Source organism: Vitis vinifera, chromosome 15 (assembly GCF_030704535.1).
Source record: "Vitis vinifera cultivar Pinot Noir 40024 chromosome 15, ASM3070453v1".
Classification (NCBI taxonomy): domain Eukaryota; kingdom Viridiplantae; phylum Streptophyta; class Magnoliopsida; order Vitales; family Vitaceae; genus Vitis; species Vitis vinifera.
This window is the reverse complement of record NC_081819.1, coordinates 6,856,071-6,881,763: the sequence shown is the minus strand read 5'-3', so window position 1 is coordinate 6,881,763 and position 25,693 is coordinate 6,856,071. Positions and strand designations below refer to the sequence as shown.

Sequence of the window (25,693 nt, the reverse complement as noted above, 5' to 3'; positions counted from 1 at the left end):
TTTGGCGCTTTATATATATTTATGCACTCTTGGCTTATCAAAAAAAAAAAAAGGTTGCAAAATAGACAAAGGTGAATGAGCACAAAACTAATTCCCTAAACAATAATGTTTCACCTCATAGGGTGAAGCAGGATGGCTTTACTGGTCGGCACAACAATTGAGGATGGTGGCAAATAGGATGTTTTTATTGGAGATACAACCATTCAATGATCGTGCTAAATCAGGTACGTCCTAAACAATCAATCCCTGTGATGGACTGTGGACTGAAGGCTCAAGGTAGTCTTTGATTTAGACTCTAACTTGGCTATGGAAAAAAGATAATCCTTCAAACAGCTCGACTTCTCATAGCCACTCCTTTTTCTCATAATTATTATTGAAAATAATTAAATCTTGGCAATTTGAAATCAAATCATAATTTTCATAAATTCCGCTTTTCCAACGCTGTCATCCTGAGAATGGTTTGAACTCTAGCTCAAATAAACCACAATATGCAAGTTTACCTTTAGATAATCAATAACATGAAATGGATTTTGTTTTAGCTCGTTGAAGGGAGGTATAACCAACGTACAAGCAGAAAGAATAGCACCAAGAAATTCTTGCAGATGATCAACAAAGCTTATTGATGTTTTGAACAACAAAATCTCCTCTCCAAGCAGGGGATAAAATTCTTGCATCCATAAAAAGCGGTTTAAAAGGCCTAAAAAGGACAAAAAAAAATGAAAATAAAAATGCATATCATATAAATGTGTATTGAAAAAAAAAAAATGACAAAACAAACGAAGAATAGGATAAAAAAAAAAATGAATCAAATGCAATATGATTAATAACTGCCTCATTGTCAAATACAAGATCCCCACAAAATTGCTCTAGTTTGTGTCTGTCTATAGAGAATCCATTCAAGCTTTTCGTGTCCTGATAGACATATGATTCCTCTTGTTTTGTTAGTTTGAAACAAGACGAGGGCAAAAATTCATTAGGAAGCTGAAGTAGCAGAAGCCATTCCAAAACACGATTGGATAACAGGAACAAGTGTGAAATACAGCTAATCTGGTTGACCCAACAGTATGAAATGAAAAGAATTAAGCAGATTACTTAGGCGGTAGAATATTATGATTAAGAGTCTTCCAAAATGAATATGTTCACATCAAAAATAATAATTGAAAAACAAAAAATAATAATAATAATAACACTGAAACTAGCAAAGGAAGAATTTTGCCCACCCAAAAGAAAAATAGAATAATGCAAACAGGCAGTTAAACATAGAGCATGCTTTGTAATCTTGGAATGTAATTATATGTGCAATAAATCCAATGCTTTACCTTTTTCAGTGCCACATATGCCCTTAGGCTTTCCAGTTGATCCTGATGTATACATCAAATAACAAAATAGCCTTAATTCTTCCTTTTCACAAGGCCAAACTAACTCTGATGGATCACTATGGTTTTGAAGTTTGTCTTCCATGGACATAGACAAAACAGGACAACTATTGCAATCCACAAGCCAATGAGATTTATCAAGTTTGAAGTGACTACTTGTATCAAATGAAGATCTGCACCCAATAATAAGGTCAACATTTGAAGAAGAAACAATTGATAATATCCTTTCTTTTGGCCAAGAAGGATCTAGAGGCATAAAAGCCTCTCCACACCTAAGAACAGAAAGAACAGCAATTATGTATTCAACAGAAGGCACCATATATATTCCTAATATTTTTGGTATTTCTTTATTCTTAATCTCCTCAGACTGCTCCGCAATTGGTTTGTAAGATGTTGATGACAGAGAAAATGGGGCATGTTCCAGCTGATTTCTACAAAGATAATTACCTGCAACAAAGTCGCGATATATTCATCCAAAATTCAAGCATGTAGTATTGCATGTCTTGTCATGTCATGAATTCATGTGAAAAAAAATGAAGATCAGCAGCTTCAAGTTCTGAAAACAAAGGCCCTGATGAAGATAAATAGTTACAACTTCACAAAACAAGACTTTTTATGACTTCCTTCAAGGAAATGTTCATCTCACCATCTATTTTGCCCTCCAATGTGGTGTCTCACATGAATATAAATTAGTGAGTACCATGTCAGCCACAATATCAGGTGCAGAAAACAAGATGGTAGGCAAACAGAAAAACTAGCATTCTTTTGTAAATTAACGTAATATTAAGAGCTACATTCAAAATTTAAAGTAATTTTCAAAAATTTGTTTTCCGAACAAGTACAAACATGGTGGTTGTATGAGGTTATGAGAGGAACTTAGACACATAAGAGAGTGAGATATCAAAGTTTAAGAAGAGAGGAGAGCATAGTGAGAGGCAAAAGGAGGTTAGGAAGAATCCGACAGTCCCCTATGGGCAGTTCATAAGCAAGAGAACATTAGATTAAGAAAGAATATCAATCTAAGAGAATAGTTTTCTACATTGTCTTCCAACAGCTATCAAAATGGAGTGGATTTATAGTGTTTTTCAAAAACAGCTCACAGCAACCATCATCTGATGATGTGATGTTTTTTATGCTGAGACATGTTTGACTGACAATGACGAACATGTCATTTTCTGATCAAAAAAAAAAAAATCAACAAACCACATCCCCACCCCCTACCACAACCCAAGGCTCCTCTCTCATTTTCCAACTAAAATGAGTTTGATGTGTGTCAACCCACTTCAACAAGCCCCAAACTCATGCTAATAAATCCAGAGCCTGAAACCAGTGCCAAGGCACTTGGTGGTGGGAGAGTCCATCCTACCACTCAAGTGCAATAAGCCCATTTTGGAACCTTTGAGCCTTGCTCCTAATTCAGATGGATGGTATTAACATCAAAGTGCTTTGTCCATGATGACACCTATAAGGATTATAGGAGATCATTGAGAGGTGGCCTCTTTAAGGAACATTTAAACCCATCTTCAATGATGAAAGTGAAAGTAGTCTTGCACTCAGATAACACACCCAACTAGAGTTGAATTAAAAGAATTGCCCTAGGCATCCACCAAGGATGGTCAGTTACATCTCATGGGCACCCAAAGTGTTCAAGCATCTACTAAATGTTGGCTACTTTTATCTCATTAATGTGATACTTTGGCTCGGGAGAGGGTATGTAGATGGCTACATAGCACTAGCTCATGGGACACATGATTCTTTTAAATCAGTAAAGTTAATATAATGCTTATGTCCTACAACCAAACATATGGCTTGTAATAGCCAAAGCATGCTGAGTGCACAAAAAATAAAGCATCAACAATTAGAAACTCACTCACTAAACTTGTGAACCTCAGTTATTATTCCTATGTCGTGCATATTAAATTTTTAGTTCTAAGGATTTAATTTCATTCAAAGAAGTCATTCCATTTGGAAGCTCATGAAACTTATAGGCTATGTTTTGTTCTAAAAAAGTACTAAGGAAAGGAAGAAACTATTAAAAAAAATAAAAAAAAATAAAAATTGATTTTGGTTTTACAATGGAAAATACAAATAAATAAATAAAATAATGAAAAAAAAATTGAAATATAATTAAAATTGGTTAGAACCTTATACATTTAAAATTATTTAATATTTATATAGAAGAGTTAAAATAAATTAAATGAGTTTGAGGCAGTATATAAAAATAATTTAGTGACTTGGAATTTTTTTTTTTTTTTTCTTTCCTTCTACTTTCTTCCCAATTTTCTTTCCCTCGAATTTTTCAACAACCAAATATAGTCATGAAATTTGAAGACCTTCAAATTAAGCTATCAACTCAGCTTCCTTTAGCTTATCACTTTTGCTTCTTTTTAGCGAATTCAATACTACATTGTAAGCATATTTTGTGTATTGGTGATTTCAGGTCAAAATTCCCATTGTGTCTCTTAGCTCATACTCTTCAAATCCTCCCTTGGACACTTGTCTTTTCCAAATTGTTCATGTTTGAAGATGGCTAGAGGAGTTGATAAGTGCATTTGAGGTGATGGATGATGGCAAACATTGATCAACCATGTTATAAGTTTTTATCATTTTATTGGAAAATGAAATTGAAACTTAAGAGTGTAAAACATTGTGTTTAAAACATTTGAATTGATTTCTGATCAATCAAACTAAAGGGTAACAATTTATGTTGACAGATTTTTTTTAGTCTTGTTCGATCGATTAGACTTCAATCACACCTACGAATTTTCATGATTTTCCAAATAAATCTCAGTCGTTGAATGGGTTTCAAACCCCAAATACTTAAGCCCTCTTTCCAGAAGTATAGAGGATGGCCATAAGAGTGAAAACCTAGCTTTGAGCTTCATTTTTTTCTTATCAAATTGGGGAGTGTTTGCCTTAAGAGAAAATCACTTGGGTTTAAGTCGAAAATCATTTTTGAGTGAGAAATTTTCGTTTCAAATGGGTTGATTCATTGTGTTATTCATCCTTGCTCTCATATTACTCTCAATTTCAACATATTTGGGGCAAACCCAAGTTTCTTCTTGTGTAGACTCAAGAAGAAGTCGAGATCAAAGCTTGGAGTGGATTCCAAGTATTTTCCAGAAGAAGAAAGATGGAAGTTAAAGCTTGAAGGTTCTAAGCAAGTAGTCCAGGAGATGACAAAAGGCTTGGACAAGGTAAAACCTTGTATTCAACTAATTTTTCTTCATAGTGGATTATTTGATTACTAGAGGCTCTTGGTTTTTTATCTCTTTGGAGGTTTTCCATGTTAAAAAAATTGGTGTCATTGTCTTTCTTTTTTATCTTGTCTTTTTATTAGTATTTTGTTAGCCTATGATATTTTCATTGAGTTATATCGAATGTTTAATTAGAGCATGAATTGATGTCACTATTGGAGCTTTGAAAGAACAAGATATATATTAGTCATTGTCAATTGATGTCAAGGGGCATGTAAAAATGAGTGTTTGTGTTGATGCAATGTCTTGTATATCATGTTTGGGGAGTGTTGTTTCATTTGCATGTGACTTGCATTGAATAACTTGTTTGGGAGAGTGTTGGTGCATCCATTGTTGCTTATAATTTGCTTTTTTGTTCATTGAACTGGAAAAGAAGATCAAGAAAAACAGGGGAAGTGTGAGCACTTATGAGATACCATCTCTAATTGTTTTAAAAAACATCTATTCACCCTCCATCTAGGTGTCATCTATAGGTGAGATTAATCTTCAAACATGAAACATGAAAGCCTAATTTTTATTTTTATTTTTTTTATTTCCTTTATTTCCCACTAATCAATAAGAGGTTACTCTACTCAATGCTAAATATTTGCCTAGGTAAGTGAGTAGGCATAATACACATTATCATCTCTTTAACTAATAGTTTAAGCTTTTAGATATAGTAATTTCTTAACTTGATATACTATTAAAATCTTTGTTTATTGCTCATTATTTGAGGCAAAATTATTGGCTCATTACTCACTTTATTAAGCTTCAGGGTCAAACTGGTAACTCTACCAACAGATAAAAAGAGGATTTCTTATTCCTGGGGCAGTTTTGGATGCTTCAAGGCCAAACCTAGGCAACCATTTGACATCATCCAAATCGGAGAATAGAAACAATCCTAATATTATTAGTACCACAATTTCTACCAGCAATTTTATGATAAGCTGAGGCAGGCGGTGACGGATGATATATAAAGAAGCGATCAAAGTATAATAAATACTTTTAGTTTTATAACTTCCCCACCAGAGTCTCCTCTTGCCACTTCTTGGCCTAAAGAGGCTGCTGTAGTCTGTAGAAAAGTGGACTAGGCTTTGGCAGGGCAGTTTTGGTTGCTTCCCGACCAAACTCAAGCAACCCATTAAACATCCGAGTGTGCAAAGTGTGGAATAAAATAAAAGCACTATTTATACCCTCATGTTACTATATAATATGATAAGAGAGATTCGATAGGATCAAAATCAAATAAATGCATTTTATTTTTATAATGTTTTCTACCACCAATTCCCACCTGGCAGACGAAGATTATGTATTTCAATGCAAATTTCTTTAATAAGATACATAAAATCGGGATTGCCAATTTGCTACCGCCAGAGGATTTTTGGTCATAATATATGGAATCAATCAAAACCCTAACCCTGACCTGTGGGGTTGATCAAGAAGGGGTCCTGAGCACCAGCGAGGATGGAGCGAAGGCGGAAGCTGAGGGAATCGATGGCGTCAAAGAGATGAGAAAAAGTGAAAGAGCGGTCTCCGTGGTAGGGTGGAGGTATGTGAGAAGATGCCAGGGATTGGTTGTGGAGTTGTGCAGTGGGAGATGCCTGTATCACTGCGATTTTGTTAGGGTTTTTTAAAGCCACTCTCTGGAAACTGTGAGATATGCAGCACCATTCTTGTCCCTCTGGTAACTCAAAATTCTCTCTCACTCTCTTCTTGCCCATCTCTTCCACAGGCTCTATTCTGCACAGACAACTTGGTGGCTGGTTCTATTGCTGGTTCTTTTAGTTTTCTGAAAAAATGAAAAGAAAAAGATTAAGAGGATAAAACAAGAACTTATTCCTAAAGATAACATGAAGGCCGTGATTAAGGAGGGCGTACCCGGTACGCGCCGGTGATGGTACGTGTTTGGGATAAAGATAAATGCTTTAGGATGGGTCTGGGAGTTCTTTAAAACCCGAGATGATTCAATGGGGTTTGGAAGAATTTTAAAAACATTTTTCCAAAAAAATTACAAAGACAAATATCCCCATCAATTTTTTTTTTAGAAATATTTAATTAAAACGATGAGAAACTATCGGTATTTGAAAAAATAAATTTTATGTATACAAAATTATACTAATAACTTCATTTTGATATTTTTAATCGTAAACTTTTCATTTAGAAATATATGACATAAGGATTAGAAAATTATTAAAAAGTTTTTTTTCTCTAAAAAATGTTATATTTCATGTTTTTAAAAAGGGTATTTATATTTGCATCCATCAAATATCTCTATACATCCACTTCAATTAAGAATTTTTTAGAGATAAATAATAATTAATGAAATAGTCAAAATACCTTTAAAGTTAGAATTGTTCAGTCCAATCTTACTAAGAATTCGTATTGTCTTACGATTTGCTATTTAAGAAAAATGAGAGAATAAGAAAGAAAAAAATAATCGTTGAAGAGAAGAATGACGAAATATTTTAAATATATTGGAAAAAAAATTAGATTGATGTCTTTATACAATTTATATTTTAAAGTGGATGTATAAATAAGATCAACGTATAGAAAGATTAGGTGGATGCAAAAGTAAATTCTCTTTCAAAAGAGAATATTATTTTTCTCTATTTATATTTTCAAAATCCTTTTTAATTAAGGATTATTTGATTAAAGTGAATGAAATAATCTCTATATTATAAAAATAATCTCTATATTATAAAAATAATATTTCGCATGTTTCACTTGAAGATGTATAAATAAGATCAATGTGTAGAAAGATTAGGTGGATGCAAAAGTAAATTCTCTTTCAAAAGAGAACATTATTTTTCTCTATTTATATTTTCAAAACCCTTTTTAATTAAGGATTATTTGATTAAAGTGAAAGAGAATACATAAAGTAACATGTGTTAAAGTAAAATGTGTTGCTAGGACAAAATGGAAGGTCTACACATATGCCCCTTTTGGGTAAAGATCATGAAAGTAAGAAATATGAGTGCAAACGCGAATAATGAGTAGAACAAAGTGAACTATACTGAAGAACTAAGAAGGACCATAAATTTTTTCTTAGCACATGATGCAATAAGCTTTAAGATAGACCAAATGAAAAGGATGAAATACTCTAGATAAATGGAATACAGGAAAGCCCATGAGATGAAAAGACAGAAGTAACAAATATGATGAAACGATGAGAACAAAGAAGGGAAAACTATCATCTTTGAACACTAGGAAACTATTAATTTGAACATCTAAAATGGGAAGAAAAATGGTTTCAAATGTCGAAACTAAGAAAAGGGCTTTGAACGCTAAATCTATGAAAACAAATGGCTTTGAATGCCTAAAGGTCACATACCACCAAACAATGAAGACAAACTAAACGTGATCGATTTTGGAGGAGTGGCCTACACTAAAAACAAGACTAAATGTGACCTATCATGAAGGTGCAATCCCAAACTCAAACTTAACTGACATGAAAATGACCATTCAATATAGGTGTGGTCCCAAAATTGAACTCTGCTGACATGAAAATGATTGATTCATATAGGTGTGATCCTAAAATTTAACTTAACTGACACATAAGTAAACCAATTGATATAGGTGTCGCCTCAAAACTGAACTCAATTGACACAAAAATGACTGACTAATATAGGTGTGGTCTTAAGCTTAACTCAAATTGATACAAAAATGATCGATCAATAAAAGTGCGGTCCAAAACTGAATTCAATTGATATGAAAATGATCGATCGATACAGGTGAGATTTAAAAACTAAACTCAATTAACATGAAAAATAACTAATTGATATAGGTGTGATCCCAAAACTGAAACCAATTTACATGAAACTGATCGATAAATATAAGTGTAGTCCCAAACTCAACTCAAACTAATACGAAAATGACCAATCAATATAAGTGTTGTCCCACAACTAAATTGAACTTATGCGAAAATAATTGATCGATGTGGGTTTAACCCCTAAACTTAAACTCAAATTGATACGAAAATGACCAATCGATATAGGTGCGGTCCCAAAATAAACTCAATTGACACAAAAATGACTGATTGATATAAATGCGCCTCAAAACTGAATTCAACTAACACAAAAATTATTGATTGATATAGGTGGTCCTAAACTCAAACTCAAACAAATGTAAAAATGATCGAGTGATATTGGTGCCATCCCAAAACTCAACTTATACTGATACGAAAATGATTTATCAATATAGGGGCGATCCCAAACTCAAACTCAAACTAATATGAAAAAGAGAAATTGATATACATGTTGTCCTTAACTCAAATATAATTGACACGAAAACGACCAATCGATATAGGTGTGGTCTATGATGAAAACAAGAAAGGATTATCATGACCAATTATATAGGTGTGGTCTATGATGAAAACAAACTAAATGTGACCAATCATGAAGGTGCAATCTATGTTAAAGGATAACTGAGAAGTGATGCAAACAAACTTGACATGAGGGGTATGCCCTAGTGTGACAACTCATAAGGATCAACAACTAGATCGAAAGACAAAAAAGTCTACTGAAGATATGATAATCTCAAAGAGGGGATATGCCCTAATATGCAATGATGAATAATGTAAGACATAGAATGCCACGAAAGCTGCTAATACTTTAGAATATGTCCATCAACCATGTAATTAGAACATCTAACCTTAGGAAATGACTAATAGAACCATGCATTATGATGCCATGTTGACAAAATAAAACTAACTAATAACAAAAAATAAATCTAACCAATACTCAGAGTGAAAAATACAAGCAAGTCAAAACACTATATGTTAACTATCAAAACAAAAACATCATCACAAAAAAGTTGGTAATCTGTTAGGCCCTGCCATGATGGAAGATGTTGAACCCAAAGTCCAAAAGGTAGATGATATCTCAACTAGGAAACTCATGGATTGGTTTACATCCTCATCTAACCAAGAGAATGGTATAACGTCATAAGTCATGATGAAATGTGTATGCTGAAAAGAAATATAAGCCAAAGTCTAGTAGAATAGATAAGGGTGAGAAGGTATCAAGGGTGGAATGTTTGGGTATGGAATGAAAAGGTAAGTGTGTATAAAAAATCAAACCAAATATGTTGAGAACGCTAAACCCAAAGTGACATCAACTTTGTAATATATTAGAATCCCAATTAAGTGATCACATCTCTATGTTAAAGAAACCGTCAAGGTGGCTATGCCTTAGTAGAAAATGATGTCCTCTAACATGGCTATACCCTAGTATGAAGGAATGATAACATGAAATAGTTCAATAATTCCCACATCACACGTCAGATGCTCTAATGTAGAGAACAAATTTGATCATCCTCTAAAAGATGGATATGCCTTAGTGTAAAGAATCCAATAGAGTGACTATGCTTCAATGAAAAATGTTCTCCATCATGGCTATGTCCTAGTATAAGGTAGTATATCGAAATTAAAAAATATTGAGAGGGTCATGCTATAGTGTACATCAACATATCAATATCAAACTCAACTCCCAATGCTCGAAATGAAAATATCCCAACATTATCAATATGAGATTCACTTATAAATATATTTATTCATGTTTCTTGGTTTCCCTTAATTATTTCATTTGTATTAATTAGTTATTTGAACATATACGGCCCACATCACTTGAATTGTACATGACTTGGATGCATTAGGAGTTGCACAGAAGATCCAAGTTATAGGTTCCTTGCAGAGTGATGAACTGTCCACGGTCAATTCACGAATTTGGGCAATCCAAATGAGATTGTAGTGTACTACCTCCTACTTAAAGGCATGACTTGTCTTGGCTATTAGGATGGTTTTCCCATGGTGAATGCACTAGTGTATGTGACACACATATTGCACAGACTCTTAACCTTGAGAGAATATTGAGCTTAAGCAAAAGTTAATAGGAGGCTTTGACTTATGGGTGAAAACCTTAAATGGTCATATATCCCTATGAATTGGGTCACTGTTGATAGAGGATGGTGGCAAATGGTATTCTCAATAGAGGCACGATGATATCTCATGCATTGAGGCAATATGTCCATTTGGCTTATCCAAAGGACATGTGATCTTGAAGACTATGACCATAACTTTTCCTTTAGTGGAAATTTGACACATGCTCATTGGAACTAAAGTATGTCAATTGATCATAGAATAAGTGGGATCTGTAACTTAAGGATTGGAGAGGTTATCTTGATAAGTGATAACACTACCTTATTAGGTTATGGATACCAGTTCATAGGGAGTCTACATGTAGTTGATAATAGGTCACAGACTGAGCTTCATCTCATTGTTATTTACATATGATATTGAAGTGTAATTGATTCTCTTTAGTGAAATGTTGAATCAACTTCATAATTGGATTTTGAGGAAGCTAGTACTCCTAGGGTCCCAATAGTCCTCGCTCTGACCTCATATATTATGATGACATGGTTTATAAGGATTGCATTGGCTCTTGGTTCACTTTTGTGCATAAGGATGTTTTGGTAATTACACAAGGTTGCAAAAGGGATAATGAACAAGTTCTCTAAATTGGGTTAATTGATTAATTGGATGACCCTATGTAGTTAATTAATGAATTAAGATCCATTTTAGGTTAGATTAAGTGACCCAAGCCTTTGTTAGCTCAAGTCACTTAAGCCTAATTAGGGAACCCTATAAATAACCCTTTTTAGGCTATGGCTTCCATGACTTTATCTTCTACCTCTAGAGAAAGAGAGATAAAGTGAGAACCAAGAGATCCTCCCTTCCAAAGCCCACACTTTTGAGTGCTAAGTGTTGGAAACCCCGGATAATTTCATTTCCATGCCCTAGATCGCATAGGGTGCATGTAAATCTATCATAGGCCCTCTAAATCTATCACAACAGATAAAAAGGTATTGAAAGGTAATGTGGATACCATTGGAATAATAGATCTAGAGAACAAAGTCACATACCTTTGATCCAGATGTTCTCAGATCGATTCTAATCGATGTCACATACCTTTGATCCATCTATCTTAGGCCCTTTAAATCTTATCACAATAGATAAAAAGGTATTGAAAGGTAATATGGATACCACTGAAATCATAGATCTAGAGAACAAAGTTGCATACCTTTGATCCAGATGTTCTCGGATCGATTCCAATCGATGTAGATAACTTTAAAGTTGTAATGGATCTCGTAAACACTATGATATTTCATTCGATGACTCTTCCTTGAATCTACACACTGAGATGGTGAAGATCTCAAGGGTGGAGGCGGGGTTCTCCCTCTGGATTGTAGGAAGAAAATGGCAAGACATAGAAACCCTAACCCCTAAATGGGTATTTATAGGCTTCTTACTAGAATTAAGTGACTTAAGACCACCATAGGCTTAGGTCACTTAATCTAGCCCAAAAAAGGTCGTTAATTGATTAATTAACCCTACAAGGCCCTAATTAATCAATTAGCCAAATCCAGAGATACCACTCACTTATTCTTGTGCAACCTTCCATAATTACCAAAACGCCCTTATGCACAAAAGTGAACTAAAAACCCATCTAATCCTCATAAAGCGTGTCATCAAGGAATATGAGCTCAAAATAAGGACCATTGGGACCCATAAGAGTACTGACTCCCTCATAATCAAATTTTGAAATTGACTCAACATCCCACTATGGAGAGTCAATTGCACTCTAGTACTCTATGTATATTACAGTGAGACACCAAGTGCATGAGTCTGTGACCTACTATCCATTGTATGCAGACTCCTTATGAGCTGGTGTTTGTAATTTAACAAGATAGTGTTATCACCTATGAAGATTACCTTTAAAAGCCTTGAGTTACAAATCCCACTTATTGTGTGATCAAGTGACATACTCTTATCTCCAAGGAGCTCATGTCAATTTCCACTAAAAGAATTATTGTGGGCATAGATTTCATGATTACATGTCCTTTGGATCACCCAAGGAGACACACTATCTGAATCTCATGAGATATCATGGTGCCTCTATTGAGAATACCTATTGTCACATACCTCCAACAACAGTGACCCAATTTATAAGGATATAGGACCACTTTAGGGTCTTGCCCATAGGTTAAAGTCTCATATTGATTTTGACACAAACTCAATATCCTCTCAAGGTTGAGATTCCATGCAGTATAGTGGTTTGATGAATCGTGATAATTGATAGTCTTGGGTCATAGGAATTATTTATTTAATTTATTTTTATGTCTTTTATGTTTTTTATTTTTTATTTTTATTTTTGGCATAGAATATATTTTGGTATTCTTAAGTAAATGAATTTTTATATGTTTTTCCTTATTTTAGATAATTTATTAAATTGAAATGTGCTAAGTATTAGTAAATTTTTTTATTTTAAGAAAAGACAACTTAAAAAGAAATAAGGAACTGTTAGGATAGAGCCTTTAAGAGCATGACATGATATAATAAATTCTTGGTTTTTATTATTTATTTAATAATGTTTTAGTTCACTTTATCTATCATTTTTCCATGCATTATATCTTGTAAGCATCCTGGTATGCATCTTTTGCATTGTACATGACTTGGGTCTATTAGGAGTTGCATGGAAGATCCAAGTCATTGGTTCCTTGCAAATGAATGACTTGTTGACAATCAAGTCATGGGTCTAGGCAACCCATTATAGGTTGTTGTGCACCACCTCCTAATTTGGGGGATGACTAGTCTTGGTTATAGGGATGGGTTTCCCATGGTGAGTGCACTAGTGTATATGGTTGCACATTGAATAGAATCTATGGTGAGTTATGACTTAAGGTTATCTATTAGTTATGACTTCACCAAGTTGCTTTATTGTGTTGTCTCTAAACCTTGAGAGAATATTGAATTTGTGTTGAAGTTAGCAGTGTCTTTAACCTATGGGTGAGATTTTAAATTGATCATATATTTCCTATGAATTGGGTCACTATTGATGGAAGTTGATAGTAATAGGTATTCTCAATAGAGACAACATGATATCTCTTGGGATTGAGACAGTGTGTTCCCTTGGATAATCCTAAGGAGATGTGTTCATAGAAACTATGGTCATAGTAATTCCTTAAGTGAAACTTGACATAAGCTCTTGAGAGCTAAGATATGTCAATTGAACACACAATAGGAGGATTTGTAACTCAAGGATGGTAGAGATTGTCTTAAAAGGCTGATAGTTTTCACTTTATTAGACTACGCACACCAGTTCATGGGGAGACTGAACACAATGGATAGCATGTCACAGACCTGAGCATTTAGTATCTCGTTGTTATTTACATATGATACTGGAGTCTAGTTGATTCTTCTTAATGAAATGTTGAATCAACTTTAGAATTGAAATTTGAAGGAGCCAGTATTCCTATGGGTCTTAGTGATCCCCGGTCTGAGCTCATATACCTTGTTGGCACACGTTATGAGGGTCGAATTGGCTCTAGATTCACTTTTGTGCATAAGGGTGTTTTAATAATTACGCACGGTTGCACAAGGATAAGTGAACAAGGTCTCTAGATTGAGTTAATTGATTAAGTAGTAGGCCATGTTGGGTTAATTAATTAATTAGGAATTGTTTTAGGCTAGATTGAGTGACCCAAGACTTAAGTAGGCTCAAGTCACTTAAGTCTAGTAGGAAACCCTATAAATACCCCACCAGGGGTTAGAGTTCCCATAACTTTATCTAGAGAGTGTTTTCCATCTGAGAGAGAAAGAGAGTCATAGCCTCCACCCTCCCTTCCATTCCCATCGAAAGTGTGTCAAGATCAAGGTTCAGGTCATCCAATGGAAGACTTTAGGTTTATGAGACTTTTGCGATTTCGTTATTCATATTCACCACGTGGATTTGATTTAAGAACATTCGAATTTGAGGTATGGTTTTTATTAGCACTTTCTCAATCCCTTTAAAGTTTAAAAATGTTTTTTTTTTGTAGTGCATAGGATTTAGAATAAGCCTAGGATGGTTATGCATGTTCTTAACCCGATCCAAGCTTGGGAAGTATAGAAATTCGAGTTTTTTCCCATCAGGAACATACTTCATTTTCAAAATTAAACTTAGGAAGAGCTAAAGTGGGTTGCTCAGGAAATTACTTTTTCTACCCTTAATGAACATTGAACTCAGGAGGAGAAGGACAATTAGCATAGTTAGCACAGGGCGGATCAAAAGACCAAGTGTATCCTACTTGGGTTTTTGGATAATGTGTTGCAATATCAACATTTGTTTATGCCAACAACTTATGATATTCTTATCAATCTCCATGAGATGTTTGGTGGTTAGGGTAGATAAGCTAGGCAAGCTACTCTTCAATCTATTATGGATGTTAAGATGTCAGAAGGAACTCTCGTTAGAGATCATCTGATTTGTATGATTGGACTTTTTAACAAAATGAAGATCCTTAGAGCTGAGATTGATGGGGAAACCCAGGTTAACATGGTTCTAGAGACCTTACCGGATTCTTTCAATTAGTTTAAGCTTGACTATAATATGAATAAGATGGTGATGAGCTTACCTAAATTGATGAGGGAACTCTAAATGGCTGAGAAGATTCTCAAGGATCAAAAGATTATTCATATGACAATGAAGGGTTCTTTAGGTTCTTTTAGCTAGAAGAAGAAAAATATTATAAAGTCCACTAAGCAGAAATGAAAGTTCAAGAGTAATGGGAAGAAAAATAAGAGCAAAGGTCAGGGCAAGTGTTTCTTTTGTGGTAAAAAGGCTACTAGAAGAAGGAATGCCCTAAATTCTTGAAGAGATAGTTAGGTATGCATCATTTTCTTCTAGTTTAATCATGTTTAGTGCTGGATTCCACTAATTCTTGGTGGATAGATTTTGGAGTCATTGACCATGTTTGTAATTCATTACAAGGGTTTCAGCTAAGGAGAAGGTTGAATGATGAAGATATGTACTTCACGTTAGCTTTTAAAGCAAGAGTTGTTGTGCTGGCAATGAGAGATGTTACCCTTATCTTTTCTGATAAAGTCTTCTAGTTTTAAAAGATTGTCTTTATGTTCCTGAGTTTAGGAAGATTTTTTTTTTTTTTTTTTTAGTTTATAGCCTATGTAAACTGAATTATTTATTTCTTTTTAAGAGTAAACAAATTTTTATTAAGTTGAATAATTCGTTTATATACTCAAGATCATTGATAGATAGTTTGTATCATGTTTCTTCATTATCTGTTTTGCCAAGTAATGAGAATTATCTTATCTCACACAAAAGGAAAGAACCTCATTCTAATCAAACACAACTTTGGCACTTGCACCTAGGTCATGTTAATGTAAAAATGACCAAAGACTGGTTAAGTCTGGAATTTTACCTCCTTTGATTCTAGAGGATTTTCCAACATGTGAATCCTGTATAAAAGGTAGAATGACCAAGAGGCATTTTACTACTAAGGTTATAAAGCCAAAGAGTGTTTAAAGTTAATGCATACTCAAGTGTGTGGGCCTTTTAATGTTGATGCACATGCAGGTTATAAGTACTTCATCACATTTAGGAATGATTACTCTAGGTTTGGATATATGTACATGATGCATAGGAAGTTTGATGCCTTGGACAAATTCATTGAATTTAAGGTGAAATTAGAAAACCAATTGGGTAAACGTATTAAGGCACTTTAATCTGATAGAAGTGAAGAGTATATGTCTACTTAGTTCGATTCTTTTCTCACGGAGCACAAAATTATATCCTAGTTGAGTGCACCTAGAACTCTATAAGAAAATGGAGTAGCAAAAAGAAGAAATCTAACGTTGATTGACATGGTGAGTGCTATGACGAGTTTCTCATCACTTCTTGTATCCATTTTAGGATATGCCTTGGAAACTATGACTTACATTCTAAACCTAGTGCCTTCCAAGTCAGTACCTTTAACTCTTAGAGAGATGTGGAAAGGTCACAAACCAGTTTGAAATAGATTCACATTTAGAGGTGTCCTACACATGTGTTGAAACCAAAGGTAGACAAGTTGGAAGCAAGGTCTGAGGTATGTCAATTTGTAGGCTATATAAAAGGAATGAGAGAACATTACTTTTATAATCAGGTTAACTAGAAGGTATTTGTTAGTATTGTTAGGACATTGAGTCTTGTTTGTATGTTGGCAATTTTATTCCAAAGTCTTTTGAGATAGTGATTTTCTCTCCATTAAAAATTAAGGGTTATTGTTTATCCAACCTGGAAGTCACAAGTACGTCTAAAAATATTTGGCTTGTGGCATATAAGGCTTATTTGAGGTATAAAAAGTTTGGTATCATTTTTGGACTTAAAATGTTTTAAAATATTTTTTCAAAAGAAGTAGGGGTCACTTAAGTGGTTCGTCTTGCTCAAGGGGTCAGCCCGCTCAAGTGGTAGAAACCGTCAAGTGGTAGGAACCGCTTAAACGGAGTGCACAAACGACCTAAGTCCACTTAATTGATTATATCAGTCCTACCGAATTTAGAAACGTATTTTAGATGAATCACTCAAACTCTAATTTGGAAACTTGAGATATCAAAATATTTATGGCTTTTGCCTATAAATACCTCCCTTGTAATCCTTTAAGGGTTAGAGATCAAAGATTAGAAAGATCATAGAGATCTTAGAATTTGTTGGAAAACCTCTTATCCTTTAAAGGTACTCTTTGAGGGCAAAGCCTAATTTGGCACAACATTCTCAATTTTTTCATTCAAAGATTTAGATTTTTTAACTATTAGTTCAATACCTTATTCCCTTTGGAGGGATTGAATGATCTACTAAGGAGCAACGAGTAGTTGCTGCGTCGCAGACGTGGATCAAGTTGTAGGCACTGAAGAGTAAGTCTTTAGGGTAAAGTGACCACATAAATCTATGTGAGTTGATTTCGAATAGTGGATTTAGATTAGTAGGTCTTAGACCTCGTGGTTTTTTATCTCCACAATTTGTGGGGGTTTTCCACGTAAAAATCTTGTGCCTCATTGCATATGCTTTTATTACTACTTATATTTTGGTTGATGGTATTAATTATCTTGGATTGATTGGATAGTTTGCTTTTGAGATTGTTGGGTTGGTTATATTGGTGGTTATGGTTATTATAATTATAATCAATTATTGTTATCTTGAATTTCTCTCAAGATATCTTTGATTGATTTGTTGGAATTGTTTTTACGTTTGTTGGGTTGGTTATTCTAGTAGTTACTATTGTTTTGTCTAACATCTCTTAGGAAATAGTTTGGGTATTAATAATTATATTATTTTATCCCTAACCAATTACAAAGTATCCCTAAAAGGTAAAAATTATATTTTTTATTTATACCTAAAGATTCTAGGTATAACCATGTATTTATTTATGACATTCTTGATAACTCTTAGAGTAAGAAAATTCGGATATAATTAACAAATATTGTTTTAAAATTTTAAAATCACCCATTCACCCCTTTCTAGGTGTTTCCTATTGGACTTTTAACTATTATTCAAGTGATATTTAAGCAATACCCATTTTTCTAGTACAAAAGCCAAATTTATGGAAAATGACTATATGATGAGTAATATGGCAATACGTGATATAGATTGGAAAGCACTTGAAGACACTCCAACATTAACATGGGGGACTATGGGTCTAGAGTTTCCTACGCCTACCACTCCAGTCAATTCTAGTACACTAGTGCCTCGTCGTAGTAGGAGGATTATTATGCAGCTAGATTGGTTCATGTATTTGGAAGAGTTCTTCAAGGCAATTCCAGAGGAACATTAGACCGATCCCATATATTATGATGAAGGAATAAGCGGTGATGATGTTATTCTTTGCCAAGGAGCTATGGAAGTAGAATCAGAATCTGTATATTCAAGCGAAGTTTGGGATCTTGTAGAAGCACTTGAAATGATAAAACCCATAGGATGTTGTAAGTTGGTCTACAAGAGAAAAAAAGGGGTAGATGAAAAGTTTCTGACGTATAAGGCTAGGATGGTAGCAAAGGGTTATAGTAAGAAATATGGTTTCGACTATGAGGAGACCTTCGCACTAGTAGCCATGCTCAAGTCCATTAGAATACTATTGTCCATTGTGATGCATCTTATTATGAGATATGGAAAATAGATTTCAAGACAACATTCTTGAAAGGTGATCTTGAAGAGAACATCTATATGATGCATGCAACCAGATGTATTTATAGCATAGGGCCAAGAGCACCTTATGTGTAAGTTGCATAAATCCATTTATGGATTAAAGCAAGCACCTTACTCATGGAATAGGTTTTTTGATAAGACAATCAAGACTCTTGATTTTGATCAAAATGAGGATGAGTCTTGTGTGTACAAGAAGATATAGGGAAGCATGGTGGTCTTTTTGCTCATGTATGTTGATGACATTCTACTCATTAGGAATGGTGTAGGGTTATTGTCATTAGTTAAGATCCGGTTATCTACTCAATTTGAGAAGAAAGATTTAGGTGAGGTGAAATATATTCTTGGGATTAAGGTTTTCCAGGATCGCAAGAATACGAAGATTGTGGTATCTCAGGCCACCTACATTGATAAGCTTTTGGTCAAGTATGTGATGTAGGACTCTAAGAAGGGTATGCTACCTTTCAAGAATGAAGTGTCTATTTCTCAAGATCAATGTCCTAAGAAGACTGAGGAAAAAGATCACATGAAGGCAATACCCTATGCTTCTATGGTGGGTAGCCTTATGTATGTCATGCTATGTACTAAACCAGATATTTGCTTTGTTGTAGGGATGATGAGTAGATATTAGTCCAATCCATACATGGAGCATTGGACAATGGTCAAGCATACACTCAAGCATATTCGAAGAACAAGGGATTATATGTTGGTGTATCACTACGATGGATTGTTACCCTTTTGATCATCATAGGGATAACTTAGGTTTCAGATGTGTTCTCAACATGCATTAGGGCTAGTAAGAGTTTATTGGGATTGAGCCTTGGAAAGCATGACATGATGTAACAAATTAAGATTCATTTGTAAATTTATTTATTTATGTTTCTTGGTTTCCCTTAATTATCTCATTTATACCAATTGGTTATTTGACTATGCATTCCCCACATCACTTGTATTGTACATGACTGGGGTGCATTAGGCGTTGCACAGAAGATCCAAGTTATGGGTTCGTTGTAAAGTGATGAGTTGTTCACAGTTGGTTTATAGATTGAGACAATCCATCTGAGACTGTAGTCCACTACCTCATAATTGAAGAGATGACTTATTTTGACCATTAGGATGGTTTTCCCATGGTGAGTGCAATAGTGCATGTGATGCACATTAGGTAGGACCTACAATGAATCATCACGTAAAGTTATCAATTGTCATGATTCACCAAGTTGCTATACCGCATGGACTCTTAAGCTTGAGAAGATATTGAGTCTATGCCAAAGTCATTAGGAGGCTTTGACCTATAGGTAAAACCCTTAAGTTGTATATATCCCTATAGATTCGGTTAATGTTGATGGAGGTTGGTGGCAACAAGTATTCTCAATAGATGCACCATGATATCTCATGCATTGAAGTAATGTGTCTCCTTGGGTAATCCAACGGATACGTGATCTAGAAGACTATGGTCATAACATTTTCTTTAGTGGAAATTTGACATATGCTCCTTGGAGTTAGAGTATGTCAATTGATCACATAATAACTGGGATTTGTAACTCAAGGATTTGAGAGGTAATCTTGATAGTTGATAGCACTAACTCGTTAGGTTATGGAGACCATTTCATGGGGAGTCTGCATGTAGTGAATAGTAGATCACGGACCCGAATTTCATCTCGTTGTTATTTACATGGGATATTGGTGTGTAATTGATTCTCTTTAATGGATGATCGCCAATCTCTGCTATAAATAAAATACTGAAGCCTAAATACATGATAACTCTGGTTAAGAAAAACCAGAGATAGAGTTACCACAACTTTGTAGTATTTCAAGTTGTCGTCTTTTGAGATCAACTCTAGTATGTTTATTTGTTTTTAAATTCAAAGGGTTGAGTATTTACTAAATGTAAAAAAATCCCTAATTCAAATAAATAAGAATAAAATATGGATAATTTTTTTAAAAAATAAACCTATTTAAATTTTAGAATAATTATTGATTTTTAATTCGATTAATCAAGATTGGGAGTCCATAATCCAACTTCGAATATAAACCTTTAGGCGAAACAAGGGTATATCATTTAATAGTCTCAGGGTAATCAAAATGCATAGTCTAACGAGATCAACCTGAGTTTCATACCTTAGAGTTGATTCGTATCTAAACTTTTTATATTGTATTCTATTGAATTACCTAATAGATGAATGGACATGAAATCTAGGTATAGTATAAGGTTTTTAGGCGTTTGCCACTTTGTGTAGATTTGGCTTAGGGTAGATAACAATGATAAAACCTTTGATAACTAGGGATCAAGAATTACCAAGAATCCTTAGCATAAAGGAATATGCGATTGTATCATCTCCTAAGTCAAACTAACTTTAGAGGGTATTATGATCTCAATACTAGTGCCCTAACCTTTCATTGATTCCATTATTAATCCAATTTCACCTATTGTTTCCCTTTGGATCTCGCCCTAGGTTTTCATGTTTCACCCCAAGATGGTTTTTTAGCCTTTTATGAATATGTCTTCACATACATAGGCCATAAAAGAATAAGAAAGAACCATTCTTGATTTTTAAAAAAATTAAAAAAAAAAAATTTATTCCATAATAAAAAAAGAAAAGAAAAAAAAAACCAAGAAAAACCTTCAAGGTCTTCTTCTCCCCACCCCCAAGAATTGTCAAGCCATCTCTACTCCTATAAAAAATCAAGTCCCCAGAAAACCTAAATATTGAGTTTTTATAGTTTCCACCAAAAAACCTAACATGTGGCATGTTCATATTAGCCACTTATTTGGCAAATAATTACCTATAAATGATTAAAAAAAATAATAAAATCATGATTTCTAGTTGTGTAGGGCCCATTTAGGGCGGATGGCGTGCCTAAGATGCAATTATTGAAGTAAAGAAGGTGAAATATTAATGTGGTAGTGTGTGATTTCGAAATTAGGGTCATTTCTAAATGGATTTCAATTCATAAATTGAATTTCGAAATCATTTCGAAATGGTGTTTCAACTTTGTGCAGTTGTCTTCAAATGGTCATAACTTTTTCATTTCATATATGATTTACTCACCATTTGAAGCTTTGGATTCTTGAATTATAAAGCTTCAAAAAAATATATAGGATGCATAAAATGAACTTTGTAAAGTGCTCCAAAATTTTCCTCAAAATTAGAGTACATGTTGCCACCAGATTTTGAGTTCCAAACTTCCATGCAACTTGATGAATTTTCTTCATGCTTGATTATCCATGTTCTCTTGCCTTCTTTCTTACTCCATAATGGTCATTTCTCATCTCCCAAACTCATGATATCCTTGTCTTGCCTTTCCTTATAGTCCATTATTCTTGACTTGCTAATTTCCTCATTTAACCCTTTCTTGAATTTTCAAATTCTAAAGTGATTGAACTTGTACCATTTTCTTCCCTTGAGCCTGAGGTAAATCTCAAAAATACAAGTTAAAATCCTTGTGCATAAATCATATCAAATATATGCCATTAGAACACATATGTTGGCTCTAATTAATGAAATGTTGAACCAACTTTAGAATTAGATTCTGAGAGAGCTAGTACTTTTTAAGGTCCCAATGGTCGCTGCTTGATTCATGCCCAGTCGGTGTATCAGCTGATTCATGTCCAGCTGGTGCTCCTTGATCGAGGTAGTAATCAACAAAATTTATAACCTATTACACCATGAACTAGGGTAGCAAAGACAAAGCTACTATAGCATAGTAGCTCTAGGATCGTTCACTAGGAAGGGTTTTCAACTCTCAACTGATACCAATTCAAAGTTGAGTTGGTGCTTTTTCATTTCAAGGTTAGCTTTAAAAGAAAACATAAAGATGTTTGAATGAAAAGGGTTTGGTCTTAAACTAACCAAAAAGAAAGCAATGGAAATTACTTATGAAGAAAAACATTCCTTAGAGGTTTAGGTTCACAGGGGAGGTTCCTTATGCAAAACAGAGCTCTGGTCATTTGGTTCATTTCTTCGCATTAGAGAATTAACATATAGTCACTTCTCTAATCGGTGTGGTACAGTTGCTTCCCTTTAATGGGTTCAAACACTAAATCCCTCTCACTGATGCAACTTGCAATGGCTCGTGCCTCTCACCAAGCATTTTCCATTCAAGGTGATCTTTAACTTTGGACTTCCTTTCTCAAGCTCGCAAGAGATAACTAATGGATATCTCCTTAGAATCCAAAAGCTTACCAAGTGTTGGTGATTCTAGAAGATCCTACTTCCAAGTCACTTCCCAAAAGCTCGCAGGAGATAAACAAGTGCATCTCCATGGATGAAGATCACGTGCCTTACCAAGTGTTGGCTCAAGTGACTTGAAGGTGTTTTAAGTTAACTAAAAACATAGAAAACATTAAAGGATCACACTTTCTCTTCATTAATGGCTGAAACCACAAAGCTATTAATTCTTGCACTTGGAACCTTTCCCGGCAACCTTAACTCCAAGGAACTAAAAGTCTAGCCACTCATTCTCTGAGGAAACTTCCTCAGAGCTTGTTTGGTTAGTAAGAAAACTAATGAGAAAACAAATATATGAAGGAAAAACAGAGCAAGTGCTATATGAATTATATTTCTTTCTTTCTGATTACATAATAGATCCTCGTAAAGAAAATTACAAACTATATATATGAGGTTATTCACCCTTTTTACTTACTTAAAGACTAAGGAATACTATGATAGGTGGATTACAAGGAGAGTTTGGGGATTTAGACAACAGATATCTAAAATAAAATATCCCAAAATATCTCAAAATGTCGGTCGGAAATATCAGGAAGCTTCAGGAGAACACCGCTGCACTGTATACTGAGAGAAGAACTCTTGCAGGTAAGCGTTATCAGAAGGTCCGGATATGTCTATCAGGAGAAGTTGAAGCGTCCTCCTCCCCCATCCGGCTATGAAATATCCGGATGTAAAAATGTCGACGCACGGAATTTCGGATATGAAATGTCGGCGCACGTATCCGGATGTGATACATCCGGGGTGGAAAGTGGCGGCAGCCGGATCAACTCCATCCAGATTCCCAAAGAGGATATGTGGCGCGCTCCCCTATCCGGACTCCCTCAGTGAGAGTCACACGGTACTCGTAAACATCACACCCGGACGATAGCATATATCCTATCCGGATATGTTGTCTGGATCATTGACTTCCGCCCGCCATCCTGTCCGGACGCCCTGTTCTAGACGTCTTTTACTCCTTGCGTTCCGGAACTGCTTATGGCAAGGGATTCCAAAGAAATCTCCTCAATCTTGGATTGCTTTAGTGATAAAAAAGCTATCAAAACACCAAAACTTAACACAATTTGATTAGAATTGATTGCCAGGGTCCTTAATATGTTAATTGGGTTAAAAGGTGATAACTACTACTCAAAAGTGTTTAAAAGAGTTAATTACAAGCTATCAAATAACACTTTTTGAGTAGTAATCACTGTTTTGAGCACATATACAATGATGATCCCATTTATGAGGATTGGATTAGCTCTTGGTTTACTCTTGTGCATAAAGGTCTTTTGGTAATTATGTAAAGTTACATAGGGGATAGTAAAAAAGTTCTTTGGATTAGGTTAATTGATTAATTTAATGGCCCTATGTAATCAATTAGGATCCGTTTTGGGCTAGATTAAGTAACCTAAGTCTTCATGGGCTTAAGTCACTTAAGCCCAATTGAAGAACCATATAAATAACCCTTTTGGGGCTAGGGTTTCCATGACTTTGTCTTCCACCTTTAGAGAAAGTGAGAGCTAAAAGATCATTCCTTCTAAAGCCCACACTAAGCCTACACTTTGGAGTGCCATGATAATGGTTTGAGTCATTGAGCAGAAGGCCTTGGGTGTATGAGACTTCTAAAGTCATTTTTCTTCATCTTCACTAAGGGGAATTGATTTAGGAACATCTAAATCTAAGGTAAAGTTCTTGATCCTAGAATGTTAAAATTTTGATTTTTGCTTCCATTGCATAGGATCTAGAGGCCTAAGGCAGTTTTGCATGCATTTACACGATCCAAGGTAAGAGAATGGAGAAATCCAAGGTTCCTAGCACTACCCATAGGGTGAAATAGGGGGAAGGATTTGATCATCGTCCATATAGTGATGTGTGGAAAACCACCACACAGGATGAAGCAAAGATAGTGCCAAGTAGGCAACGATGAAGGAAAGAAAGAGCAAATGAACATCATAAATGGTGACATGTGATGTAATAAAAAGTTGTGATGATGATGTCAAAGTGGGAATATCATAATGAAGAGTGAGGGATATGACCTAATATGTTTGTCAGGTTTAAAGCTCATGAGGCCCCTAATCAAAGCATGCAAGCACTAAAGGGTCCTTAACTTGGTGTAATAGGTAAATGAGGTAATGAAAGAAAGGGCTATAATACTCTTGTGAAGATCAAAGAGCTAGCAACAAATAAATTTACATGTAAGGGATGATGGCCACCCATACTTTGACCATGACCTCGAACATTGTGCTCTCAAACTCTCACATGGTCAACACTAAAGACTAGCATCCATCCAATGTAGCCATATCAACTCTCTAGAATTGTATGAAAGCTCACTTCAAATACTCCATGTAACCTCTCTACCCATCTCAACCATAGAATAGTCAACAATCTCATCAAACAACTAGCCACTCCCTCATCACAAACCCTTCTTCATCATTAATGTAAAACTCACCTCAGGACTAATCATCTTAATCTCTACCTAGTCATATCAACAAAGGAATGGAAAGAGTAGGCAGTGTTACCAAACTAAGCTAAGACATACAAGGATGGTAAAGTCATATAGTGGTGTCAGGGGTCATGCTTTGCAAGACTCATAATGAGTAGGTCATCATGTTTAAAAGGTTAAGGTATGGATATGGATATGTAAAAGATACTGCTTTGATCGTAAGGAAAAGTTGTGTCACAATCCTAAACTCCCTATGTCAATCCCCAATCCTAAGTCAATGGGCTCAACATCCTCTATGATAGGTCATGCAGTGGTCATGATATACAAGTGATAAAATGCCTCATATGAAAAGTCTGACATATATTAGCAAGAGATTTAAAAACACACTCATACGAAAAAGGAAGAACACATTTATAAGAAA

The 25,693-nt window shown here is 34.7% G+C and overlaps 1 protein-coding gene across 12 annotated transcripts in view; it reads right to left on the bottom strand.

Moving 5' to 3' along the window:
* Positions 1-6,590, bottom strand: part of LOC100244930 (putative acyl-activating enzyme 19) — a 122,620-nt gene extending 116,030 nt beyond the window's left edge. For 7 of the 12 annotated variants that reach the window (XM_002265335.4, XM_010663003.3, XM_059742996.1 and 4 more), the window contains exons 1-4: positions 6,491-6,589; positions 6,036-6,401; positions 1,320-1,823; positions 501-697 (exon numbers count right to left, since the gene is read on the bottom strand). In XM_002265335.4, coding sequence (XP_002265371.1) covers positions 501-697; positions 1,320-1,823; positions 6,036-6,333 — 999 coding nt within the window. In that variant the 5' untranslated portion in view covers positions 6,334-6,401; positions 6,491-6,589. Of the gene's footprint in view, positions 1-500; positions 698-1,319; positions 1,824-6,035; positions 6,402-6,490 lie in introns of all 12 variants that reach the window. The other 5 variants (XR_002031984.2, XR_002031983.2, XR_009467783.1 and 2 more) reach the window with 2 other exon arrangements.
* Between the last annotated feature and the right edge of the window lie 19,103 nt (positions 6,591-25,693).